Source organism: Coenobita brevimanus, chromosome 25, assembly GCF_032717465.1.
Source record: "Coenobita brevimanus isolate Jiangsu-jjx chromosome 25, ASM3271746v2, whole genome shotgun sequence".
Classification (NCBI taxonomy): Eukaryota; Metazoa; Arthropoda; class Malacostraca; order Decapoda; family Coenobitidae; genus Coenobita; species Coenobita brevimanus.
The window spans coordinates 7772147-7784815 of record NC_136978.1 but is presented as its reverse complement, the minus strand read 5'-3'; the positions used below and the strand labels follow the sequence as shown (position 1 = coordinate 7784815).

Sequence of the window (12669 nt, the reverse complement as noted above, 5' to 3'; positions counted from 1 at the left end):
CCAGTATGATAAACAGTTACATCTCCCTTTAGATTATTCTCAGCTCAGGTTTATCCTTTTGTCTAGCGATTCATATCCAGTTCATTATAATTCAATAACTACTTTGAGAATATATGATCTAATGTAGCAGGGCTTACTTTTAACCGAGCTATTCGTAGCTTATGACTCAGTTTACAAACCTATCATGAAATCCTCTTATCTGAACCCTTATATTACTTTACCTGGTGCTTGAATTACAGTAGTATCCATCAACCTTACCTCAGCCCTCCTTTTCTTAATTAACATTACTAAAACTCTCATGAAGTGTCATTCCTTCTACTAGTTTATGACCATGACATTATTTACTCAAACTAAAATATAAACAAGGTAATTCAGCTTATGAGACACATTACAAACAGGAGGGTAATATGACCACTTCAGTACCATAGGTCTTTCCTAAGTTGAGTAAAATTGTCTTTAGCAAGGAAGAATAAAACCCTGAGTAAAAACATAATTTTATTGAAAGGGTTAACCCAGTATTATGTCTCGTATTGCTTCTAACCCCATTGACCCTTGTAATTTCATCTGCTATATACACATTTAATTTTGGTGCTGGAGAGGGACACCTTCACTTAGTGGCATAATTAAAATTAGGTGGTTCTGCATCCAGGTTTACAAACATCCCCATTTTCCTCCCTATCCCCTGAAGGAAGGATGAGGGACTGCAAAATAATGTTAACATCAGCCTGTAGTCCACTGGATTCATGACCAGATGAGCCTAGGAATAATGCAGCAACAGCAGCATAAAATTTCATTTATCCTTGGAAGTTTTTGCCTGTTTTTAGTTATTGTTTTCTACATTCTGGTTAAACCATACCCATTTTGTCTCACAGTCATATATAAATTCATCTAATAGTCTGACATCACCAGTCCACAGTTCATCATAGGGTACCTAATCTCAACCTGATCATAATTGTGTGGTCTCGCAAGTGACCCAGTCTCATCTAACCCAACTTTCCCCCTTCAGTCCAGTGATGTACACCTATATTTTGTTTTTGCTATGTGCAAATGATTTTATTCACCCAAGAAGAGACATTTCAAATAAAGGAGTTTGATATAGCATTCATCATCCCCAACACTACAAGATGTGTCCCCTAAGCTGTAAGATTGGCACGAAGATAACAAGTATAATATGGAAAGTACACCATCAGAGTGAAGGGATTTACAGTACCTCTCCATTCCTAACTTAGCTTGACTTTTATAGTGTAATCTTGCTTGACTTTCCCCTTCTTGCTTCTCTTTTCCGATCTCTCATGTCCTTTCCTAACCCGGGCTGACCTTACAGAGGGGGACAGGACCAGGGTCAGGGTCAGGGTCAGCGACGGGGTGATGGCATGAATGAGCTCATTTCGGGAATGGCAGCAAACTACATTGGTGGCATGATGAGGTGAGTGGCAGGGCTTTGAGGTGGGGATGGGAGGAAGGGGGAGGGGGGGGGAATTTCAGAGTGGAACTGGGCAGCACTGTGCAGACTGGAGTAAAGCAGAGGGAAAAAGAGTGGTTCAGAGCAGAGCAGAGCAGAGCAGACCTGGTTGTAAAAGTAGAATGGAGCAGAACAAGGCAGATGTGAGTACAGCAGTATGAAGCAGAACAAGAAAATGAGAAAATTGAAGTAAGTACAGCAGAGTGAGGTGAAGCCGTGCCAAGCGGAGGTAGGTGGTGGAGGAAAGATCAAGAAAAGGAAGAGTGTACAGATTATAAATAAGAGAAAGGAAGGCTTACTGTATTGAACAATGAGTATTGTATGGATTTTTTATTTTTTTGTGTGTGTATTTCTTTGTTGATTGTTTACCATTAATTTATGCTTGTTTTATCTGGTAGTACCATGTTTTGAAGTGCTTTGATACCTTTGTGGATTTTCTGTTTGTGCATGTACTGGAAATACTAAGGAGTATTTCAGAACATTCCATGATAATTTTGTACTCTTCAGTGGTTTTGTTGCCTGGGAGTTCTTTGATTATTTCTCCAGTTTGTAACTTTAACTCCTATATTTCTTTTTTATGTTAATAACTCTTTCAGAATTTCAGAGAGAGTTCAGCTTAAAGTCTCCTAATGATACAACATATACAGTAGTTTCTTAAGCAGCCAGTCGAAACTGATAAGGTAGATTACACTTGTTGGTTTACAACATATGAAAACTACCAAGATGGAGAAGAGATGCATAGACTGTCACAACTTGGAGGAAAAGTACCATATTCACTGAAAGATTTTTTTTTTTTTTTTTTTTTTTTTTTTTTTTTTTTACCCTAATAAAGTACTAAACTTAGAACATTATTTATTAGTAAGAACTTTGGGTAGTCTTCCCAGTGATGGATTCATTCAGAGTCCCAGGAATTTATTAATTTTCTGACAACTTTTCCCATTGTAGGTTGAGGATTCAGCAGTTCTATGTCCATTGCAACCCATTTTGTACAGTAATATTTCGTAACTAAAATACTTATCTTCCGTTCCCTCCCTCCCAAAAAATTCCATGAAATTTATACTGTACATGCTTTCCTCTAATCACAGCTTTGTAGGAAAAAGAAAAATAGTTTTGCTGTTTTCCCTTGGTGATATTTGAAAGTCCTCAAAGCTTCATATTGTAATGTACAAATGATGTTTCATTTATTGAATTTATGGTGGCTCTCCCTCTAGTGGTGGCCAAGGGAACCAGGGTCACGGTGGTGGTGGCAGCGGTGGCAGTGACTTTATGTCCAGCATGGCATCATCCGTAATTGGTAACCTCTTCAGGTACCCAAACAGTTTATAGTATGGTACCATTGCCTGTGTATACTTAAATTTCAGCATGATTATGTGGTTAAGGCTGTGATGTGTACTATACTCCACAGTATATGAAATTTGTACAGTCATGCAGATAGTTAGTTATTTTATGTCATTCTTAGTTTAGTCGTCATTCTTGAATCATAATATATATATATATATATATATATATATGTAGAGCCATACTTTGTAAAAGAAAAAAAAAATGTTCACTTACAAATTGACATGGTATAAAGCAAGAAATGTAGCTATAGCATGTCAGGAAACTTAATTGTGTCACTGGTTCCTCTTATAACACTGCTTCCTCACACACTGATGGGTGTGAAGTGGTGAGAGCGGGCAGTCCACGCAGCAGAGGACGGGGCTGAATAGTTCTATGGTGTCCGGCATTGTTGCCAGCATTGTGAAGAATGTCAGGTACTGAACTCTCTGGAGCGCTTGACATGCTATGAAGATTTTTGAAATATTTTTAGAAAGTCATGCTTTATATTGAGGTGCATTTTTTGTTACTTGCTGCTGTACATGTATAATGAAAATCTTATCATGAACATATGATTTTTGTTGTTGTCTTGCAGGTTGTATATAATGATGATAAATGCTCATGATGAACACATTAGCTATGAATAGATTTAGTGTGGTACAACATCCCAAATTCAAACATCCAAAATCCAAAAACTTCCACTTTTCAAAATATTTTTTGATGCTTTAGGAGGTTGTTGATATTATCAGGCCTCATGCATTCACTGAATATTTGAAGACAAGGTTTTTTGTGGGCAACTGTTGCATTTGCCACAAGTGATACATTACTGATACAGCACAAGGTAATTTATTGCATTTACAGTTCATGGTAATGTAGGCTATTTTTACAAAATTTTCTAGTTATCATTACAGTATCATTCTACTTTCCAGAATGTTCCATTTTCTGTAAAGCATTAGGTCCCAAGCATTTTGGATTGAGAGTTTGTACTTTATTACTGTACTTAGAAATGTACAAGACATATAACTCTTGATAATACAGTATTTTTATCCCCTTCTTCCTTTCATCCCAACCTGCATCCACTCCCTGATCAACTCTTATACTCTCTTACAATTTCATACTGGCTCATCATCCACTCTGATAGTGTGAAGTGGATAGAATGGATGGGAGGGAAAATTCAGAATAGAGGTTAAGTTTTTTATATGCACTATGTAACATAGCTGACTACACAGACCCCATGCTCTGAGACTCATTAAGTACACACACTGTGTACAGTAGCCTGAAGTGTGAATGATATAAAAGAAGTTAAGCTCTTTCATGTATTATTCCTTCCATCCATTTTTCCACTGCTTAACAGATTCTACACTGTTGAATCTCTTGAGCAGGAATGTAATATATATACTATAGACTAGATCATTGTTAATCTGCTAGGTAATACAACAAAGGAGTCATCATCCATTTTGTACTCTCCATCCACTCCACCCATTTGCTTCCACCTCATCCTGCCATTCATTTCTTGTTCTGATCATGCCTTTGTGCGTAGGGGTCAGCCTCAGGCCCCCACAGCTGCCAGTTCGGGTGGTGTCAGTGATGATCTTGTAGCCACCGTCACATCAGCAGTCATTAAGGAGATTGTCAGGTAGTTTTGTTGTCAACTTTGGCCTCACTTGTAAAACTAGCACCAGCAAAGGCCAGCCACCACCCCTTAATATTTTTGGATTATAGTAGCCCAGTCTCAGACCACTACACTTCACAGAGGGTAATATGAGATTGGATATTGTTGTTACTGTTTTACCAACCATTTTCCAGGCATAATACTCTTTTTCTTTAATACCAGCATTTCAGGTGGCAGTTGTAAAGCGTTTTCTCTGTGCTTCTTTCTTCGAAGGGTTATAGCATTGCTTCTATTAAGATGACTTCGGCTGATGCATGTAGCCTTATGCAACCAGATGCCCTTCCAGACATCAGTCAGTGGTCATTAGTGGGCTTGTACACTTAAACTTTTGGTCAGTGGTACATGCTCAAACCAATATACCACAGCATAAATTGAATGGAATTGCTAATATATCACTGTAGTGTAACCTTTGGTGCTGGTTTTAAAAGTGGAACTGTTAGCCATTCAATTCACAGTGTAGTACTTCAGCACTTCAAAGTATAGTATATGGAATGCATTGTGCATTAATATAAGTTTGTTTGGTTACATTCTCGACTTTTTCACAAGTCAGTAGGTATGTCATGAGTAATTGAAACATTGGGCAATAACAAACCACATTATATTGATAACCATTGCTAAGCTAGTCCATTTGGGCCACTGCAGCCAGGACAAAGAGGGCAAGATCCTCCCCACTCAGGATGCCAACGCCAACAGTCCTATCGTCTCTGGCATTGTCTCAAAAATCGTCCAGAACATCATGAGGTAAAAAAGACAATGAATCTGGAATTATGACTGAATATCATTAGAGTTCAGACAGCAAGGAGTGTCTTCTATGATGTTAAATCTAACTGCATGCACTGTGTGTTTTACTAAATATAACTCATTTTTCTTCCCTGCTTCTACTACCTTCATCTGAATACAATATCTAAATCATGTTGCAGTCTCCAGTAAAGCAGACATCGCGCTATGCTTTGTTCCCCTGACAAATTTATCATTTATAATTATCATGATAAGGTTGAGTGTCCATGGATGAATTTCACATGCTGAATTAGTGCATGTGGGCATAATTCTTGCCGTGAACAATTAATACCACTGAAAACAAGACATTTACAGTATTGAACAATTCATACCACTGAAAACAAGACATTTACAGTATTGAACAATTCATACCACTGAAAACAAGACATTTATAGTACAGTATCCTTTTTAGCAATGCCAGGATCAGAGGAACAGTGGTTTAGTTTGATGCCGTCTTTATGCTATTGAGATGTGATGTTGATTTGAGTAAACACTAACACTTTATTCACATGGCAGCCAGGAGAGCGAGGATGAGAGGGTTGTGGCCCTCAAGAAAGGGGAGGTCAACAGTGACTTCCTGGGTGGTATCATCTCCAGTGTTGTCAGCGGATTGATTGGGTAGCCTAACTGTTGTACAGAAATTCCTCATAATAAGTTGCATAATTTGACCCCCCGCTCTTTTTTTTTTTTTTTTTTTTTTTTTTTAAATAACACCCAGGCTCCTATGAGCAAACTTTCAGCGAATAAAATTGTCTGGCAGTAGCGGGACCTGGAACAGCTTATCAGAATTGTCCCAATTGTGAATGAGCTGCTAATGATACTAGTATGAGTGCTGCCTCCAGTGCTCATTCTCAGCTAAATGTACTGTATCATCTGGCATTAGCTGGAATAAAACACAAGACTTGCGCTGATCATGAGTAGGTTAATTTTACCGTAAACTATTGAAAGTTTGCCTGTAAAATTTTGTTCTGATAAATGAAACCCCGTTGCCGATTCCCACATTGAAGACACCAATCGTATGGGAAAAAGTTGGTGTTTTGTAGCGTATCCTTGACTTATAATGAGGAATGCTTGTGACATGAAACTACTCTGGCATATCTATTTTGCTGTAACTGGTAAATGATTATTATAAATGATGTTACCATACTTCAGTATTGTGTGTGAAATTAGTTACTCAATATATATCCTATAATTATTTTTTACTGATACTAATCTTTCTCCCTTTGAATGCTTGCTTGTGATGACCAGGTAATTACAAAATGTGGTTCATTATAAACCTAAGTCAGATATATCCTGGTATTTTAATTTTGTTTAATTTTGTTGTCATTGTGCTGTACTAATGAGTTTCTCTCCTCCTTCCTGCTTGCTTGTGACACAGCAGGTAACTTCACAGGCCAAAGCGTTTCCTGTTCATTAGAGGCATATTGTGTAGTCTTAGCTTGTCTTTCTTTGCATGACTACTGTATTTTAATATTTTTTGTTTTATTGTTAAATGTTTTGAACTGGGGTAGACTAGCTTTGCACCCCCACATCTTGTAAGGGCTAACATAGGACTGCACTTTATGCATATATTTCAGAGGCTGAGCAGTGCAGTGTTCCAGTTCTATGCTGTACTGTGACTGAAATGATGAGTATTCAAAATACAGAATGTAAATGAGCTCATCCTTATTTGCTAGTTTTTCTTGTAGATTATGTATGAGAATGCAGGCACAGTGTTTTGCAGTTGCTCCATTTTACTTCAGTTTTGCATTGCACTTTATTGTTGGTACTGTACAGTATATATTATGTTTTATACCAACCGTATATGCTTTTGACATGGTAATTATACTTTTCTTTATTGTTCTCTATATTATTGAGTTTTTTATTGTGTTTACAGTAGGGTATATTTATTGCCCAGTACTCTTATGATATTTTTCTATGTTATGCACAGTCAGGGACAAAAGTTTACCCACTATTATTATATATCTGTCATTGTCTTCCCTGATGCATTATAATCTGTGATCAGCGAAGCATACCAAGCCCCTCTCAGTGTAGGAATATTATCCAGGAGAGGAGAGAGAGAGAAGGTGATGAGATGAAATATTAGCTGAACTTTGTCCCAGATCTTGCCCATTTTTGAAACCTAGTTTATTTGTTCCCACATGCACCTATTATATTTTGTATACAGTTTATTTGTCCCATTATTACCTGTAGTGTTTTGTATCCTTCTGTATCCTTAACCCGTACCATGCTGGGGGAAAAAAAAAAAAAAATCTATGCCAGCCAATTTTGGATTTTTTTTTTTTTTTTTTTTTTGCTGGGTTAAATTGGCTTAATACATCAATATAAGATCCCTAGCACTCATAAAAGTAATCACCAAAGCCAGAGGTTTGTTGAATTAAGTTGGTGTCTCTTGACCTTTGAAATCTTCATGGTTACTGAGAAAGCAGAGCGGCTGTGAGCCTGAGAAGACTGTCACTTGCCTCCCGCGCTCCTAAATAAGTGTTGTAGGCATAGTGGAGAAATGTCCAAAGTTAGCGAGATATGTTATTACCTTCCTTTTTATTTTGGTTGCCTTCAGTGACTTTTCAGTGCTGCAGGATGTAGATCTATATCCTGGCATTTTAGAGAGGGACATAGATCTAAGTCCCTAGCACGGTACGGGTTATATGTGAGCCACTACCTGTTTGCCATCATAGCACTTGTTCATCTATATTGCTTGCTTGTTATGCCTTAAGGGGTGGCCATGGAGGAAGTGGTGGTGGCAGCAGTGGCAGCAGCTTCCGTGATGAGCTAATTTCTGGCATGGCCTCCCAGTACATTGGCAACCTGATCAAGTGAGTCCATCTACCTGCACTGCTTAGGGAGGGTTCTATTTAGTTGTACATAAAACATATTTCTGTGTACATCGAGGTAGAGCCAATATTTAAAGTGATTTATTATTATTATTTTTATTGTACAGTCAGTCCTTGAGTGATGCGTATTTTTACTTATGTGGTCAGCATAATGTGGTAGGTCATAATCAACGTGGGGAAAATCTCGATCTTACACAGGGAGTGTCAGCTCGCCTGGCAACACAGTTTGAAAGTCATGTGCAGTAACGTCACTTGCCAGACTCGCCATGATTGGCTGGCTTACATCTGGGCACCTTTTCTGGGCATATGCCAGTATTCTCAGTCCTTTCTCGCATCTCACCGAGTTCTGCCTGCGTTATGCAGCAAGATTTGTGTGTGTGTGTGTGTGTGTGTGTGTGTGTGTGTGTGTGTGTGTGTGTGTGTGTGTGTGTGTGTGTCGAGCGAGGACACTGGCTCATAGTCATGCTGCATGAGCAACCCCAGTCACCCAGCAAGTGGCACATCTTCACGTATGCCCAGAAGTATGAGATAGTAAAGGAGTTAGAGCAGGGAATGAAGTAGGTAGAAGTAGTGAATAAACATGACATGAATGAAAGCACCATTGAAGGATTCAACTCAGATGTTGAAGAAGGAAGTGCCAGAGCAGCAACATCTCAATAACGACAACAACAATATTGGGGGAGAGAGTTGGGGGGAGATTGCTGCAGAGCTAAGCATCAACAACACATAGGTACTCAGCCTAGCTTTTGTTTTTTTGTTAACAACAACACACAGGTACTCAGCCTAACTTTTGTTTTTTGTTAATGCTATTTTAATATCATTCATGCTCTTCATCCATCCATCCATCATCCAATCCCATGTTGCTCCATGAGGAGTGGAGGAATCCGGGGTTAGGTAAGTTGGTCCTGATATTTAAGATGAGAGTGACCAACCTCACTCATCCCTGAGTGGCATTTCATGAGCAATAAACCCCAACCACCCATTGGACATGAACCTACTTAGACTCAATCTGACTGGAGCGCCTTAATTACCCACTAAACCACCAGGTCATAATTTGGTTATACAGTCAAGCCTCGGTAAGCTGGACTCTCGTAACTCATCTCCGTATAGGTTGGACAGGGGGGTCACTGAACGGGCATACAAAAAGTTCATAGTTATTGTATGTAATGTCATAAAAATTTTCCTTTGCAGAATTGTCATAAATACACAGTAGAACCCCATAACTGCTGAACTCACAATTAATGACTCCACTAATTAGCAATTTCTTCCTTAAAAAAAAAAAAATCGAGAAAAATACAGAAAAGAAACATTTTTTTTTTTTCCAGTACAGGTATACCCCAGTTTAGCGATGTAATTGATTAAGTAAAACCCCATCATTAGGTGGGGTATCGTACATCAGGGTAATTTTTACATGTAAAGTAATGGGATGCGTTTTTCAGCCTGAGTTTCCCCCCCAACCAAGTCCAAAACCCACCCATATAAGCCCAAAAACAAGTTTGAAGCCAATCTAAATGGCCTGCCGGCTGTAAAAGAAGCTAATCTAAGCCTAACACCTGTAAAAAACTCACTAAAACTAACCAATAATATCTGAAAATCGTCATATATAAGTCAGGAAAAAATCAAGCTTAGTAAACTGTATCCCAAAATGATAATGTTCACCTCACCTATGGCTAAAACACATTAATAGAAGTCTAGAAACAGTTTAAAGATCAACCTAAACACACAGGTTTAGTTAAAAATCAAACCCCATCATTAAACCGGGGTTTGGCCATCGTTAGGCGGGGTATGGTGGTATTTCTACCCCCATCGTTACGCTGGTGTAATGCATCTAGGGGTATCGTATATTGAGGTATACTAGTGTGTGTTTGACCTTTTTAAAGGAAAACTTTCATTAACACTAGTATAATTCTGTTAAGGAAAATCCATTCCCAAAACCACTGACTTACTGGAATCCTCACCTTATTCTTTACTTTTTATTCTCATATTATCCTCACCGTATTCTGTGTGGATATTTTATTACTACAGTGGAACACTATACAGTAATTGCCGACTTCACTAATTAGCCAGTTTTTCCTTTAAAAAATACTCGGGAAAAATACAGAAAATAAACTGTAGGAATATGAATTAAACTGGTAAGGTCTTTCTGCTGAAAGGTTAAACGTACATTTTGCGTTTATTCTTTTGTTCGTTTTTCTGTGTACTGTAAAACCTCGATATAACGGACTTCAGTAGTCCAGAATTCACTTTTATCGGACTTTAGGAGCTACTGGACTAAATTCCTATATATTGGAAAAAGTCCGACAAAGCCAGAAGCAATCTGGACTGTCTGACCACTTCAGCTATGTTTACTGCAATAAGGTAAAAGACATGTTTATCACTGTACAGTACAGTACTGTATTATTATACCATTTCATTAATGTAGTGAAGTTACAACACAGTACAGTACTGCAGTGGTAACCAAAACCATTTAAAAACCTTTCATGCAATCAGGACTAATGTCTGATATATCGGAAAAAGTCCTGATTAGCAGGGGGATGTCAGGATGTTGCTTTTATCGCAATTTCACAGTTTTCGGAATGGTTTGGGCCCCAATTAGTCCCTTACAGTGAGGTCTTACTGTATATGTGGAAGAGAGAGTATTGATATAAACAGTAATGTATTCCATTAACCCCTTAAACGCGGATCGTCTTATTTGCGACGCTCGGCCAAAAGGACATAACGACGGATCGTCGCGTTTGCGATTCTAGTAAATTTTGAATAACCGCGGGCAAGCAGGCTCCAGCTGGTATTGTCTATCAGTACCACCACCCTCTAGCTACAACTAGCATACTTTATCTTTGTACTACTGACCTCAGTTGTTGCCAAATATCGCGTTTCCCCCCCCCCCCCCCCACCACCACCACCACGGCCCGGCCAGCCGGGCGGTGATACATGGCAGCGCTCTGAGCGCTCAGAACTGTAAATCTGCGCTCTCCTTTCACAAGCAGTTTATGCTACTAGGAAAGGCTTGTTTCCCCAGTTGTAACACTAGCTTTTTTTTCTCACGGTTTGCCCCTGTTTAGCGTCAGTTTACCGCAGGCTTTCAAAGTGACATTATGGCAAGTTCTAGCTCTTCCCAGTCAGTGCAAGCGGCCGACAGGAACGAGAGTAAAGTGGCGGCCGTAAGGCAGAATAAAAAGCGCACTGTGGTGATCTTTTGGGAAGTAATATGATTGAAAATAATGTAGTATACATGTTTTTAGCTGTGAAAATGGAAATGTTTGTTGAGTGATGGGAAGACCGCCGCCACAGTGCATGTCGGCTGTATGCTCCGTTGATTTTAGCCTTATTTTCAGTGCTTATTGTACAAATACGGATTCCTAACTACCTTTACGTTGTAGTATAAGGTTTACTGTGACAGAATGAGGCTGTGGTAGAGGGGAAACCGGGTTGCTGGAGGTGTGAAAGTGAAGATTTGGTTACCCAACTTTGCAAGTCTCCACAAGTCCTTGGGTAGTCCATGAAGGCTCAACACCTGTCTCTGGAGAAAGCTGAATGTAAGTACTATCTGCCATGCCAAGTATAATGTTCTAGAGTTAATCTCTGATTTTTGGCGAATATTTTCCTACAGGTACTCAGACCGCGATACAACCCCGCCACTCGGGGGGGATCGACTGTACACGGCCGCGTTTAAGGGGTTAACCCTTTAATAACCCCTGGTGTTGAACAACCCTTTACAGTACCGATGTCAGTGATTTCGAGTTACCGCAAGCTATAAAAAAACTGTTAACAGTTATGGGAAGGGAACGAAGGTCACCGGTATATTTACACGACCATATGCATAGAGTTAAACGTACTTTTAGCGCTCATTCTTTTGTTCATTTTTGTGTGTATATGTGAAAGAGAGAGAGTTGATACAAACAGTAGTGTATTCCATTAACCCCATAATAACCCCCGGTGTTGAACAACCCTTTACAGTACCGGTGGCAAGTTAACGCAAACTATAAAAAAACAGTGAGCAATAATGGGAAGGGAATGAAGGCCACTGGTATGTTTACATGACCCTACACTACCATCCCAAGCAGTCCGGTGGTCGCTTAATCTCGGATGTTTTCGCTCGTATGGCACATGCACTGTAATTTTATGAATTCTTCTGCGAATCATAGCGAATCAGAGGATGGATTTAGGAAGCTAAGAAACACATTGTGAGGTGTGCCAGACAATTCTCTTCAAATCTTTAAGAAAAATAAATTGATTTGAAAACTTCAGAAATTGTTCCGGGGCCGGCCAGGGATGCATGCAAATTTCTTAATCCACAGATATTGAGGAGTTAAGCTGTTAAGCCATACCTACAATTGTTTGTTTCCAGCGTAATGGAAGAAACTTACTCTGCATGCTCAAAAATGGATTTTGTTTCCCAATTTCCCAACTGTAGGTTAGGTTAGGCCTTGTTAAATTATTAGATACATTTAAGCTAGGTTAGGTTAGGTTTAGTTAAACACTTAGGACAGTCTCTTCTGCCATTACCTTGAATCAAACAAGAGTTGTCACAGCCAAACAGCTAAAAACAACATGGAATCAGATTTAACAAGAAATGTTTATTTATGGGTAACGCATTATGGTAACGG

The 12669-nt window shown here is 39.0% G+C and overlaps 1 protein-coding gene across 1 annotated transcript in view; it reads left to right on the top strand.

Annotated features, from left to right (window-relative positions):
- LOC145393857 (calpain-A-like) overlaps positions 1-12669 on the top strand; it is a 214627-nt gene that overhangs the window by 19724 nt on the left and 182234 nt on the right. Inside the window, exons 7-11 of the mRNA XM_080267913.1 lie at positions 2674-2769; positions 3127-3216; positions 4320-4415; positions 5094-5192; positions 5745-5846. Coding sequence (XP_080124039.1) covers positions 2674-2769; positions 3127-3216; positions 4320-4415; positions 5094-5192; positions 5745-5846 — 483 coding nt within the window. The remainder of the gene's footprint in view (positions 1-2673; positions 2770-3126; positions 3217-4319; positions 4416-5093; positions 5193-5744; positions 5847-12669) is intronic.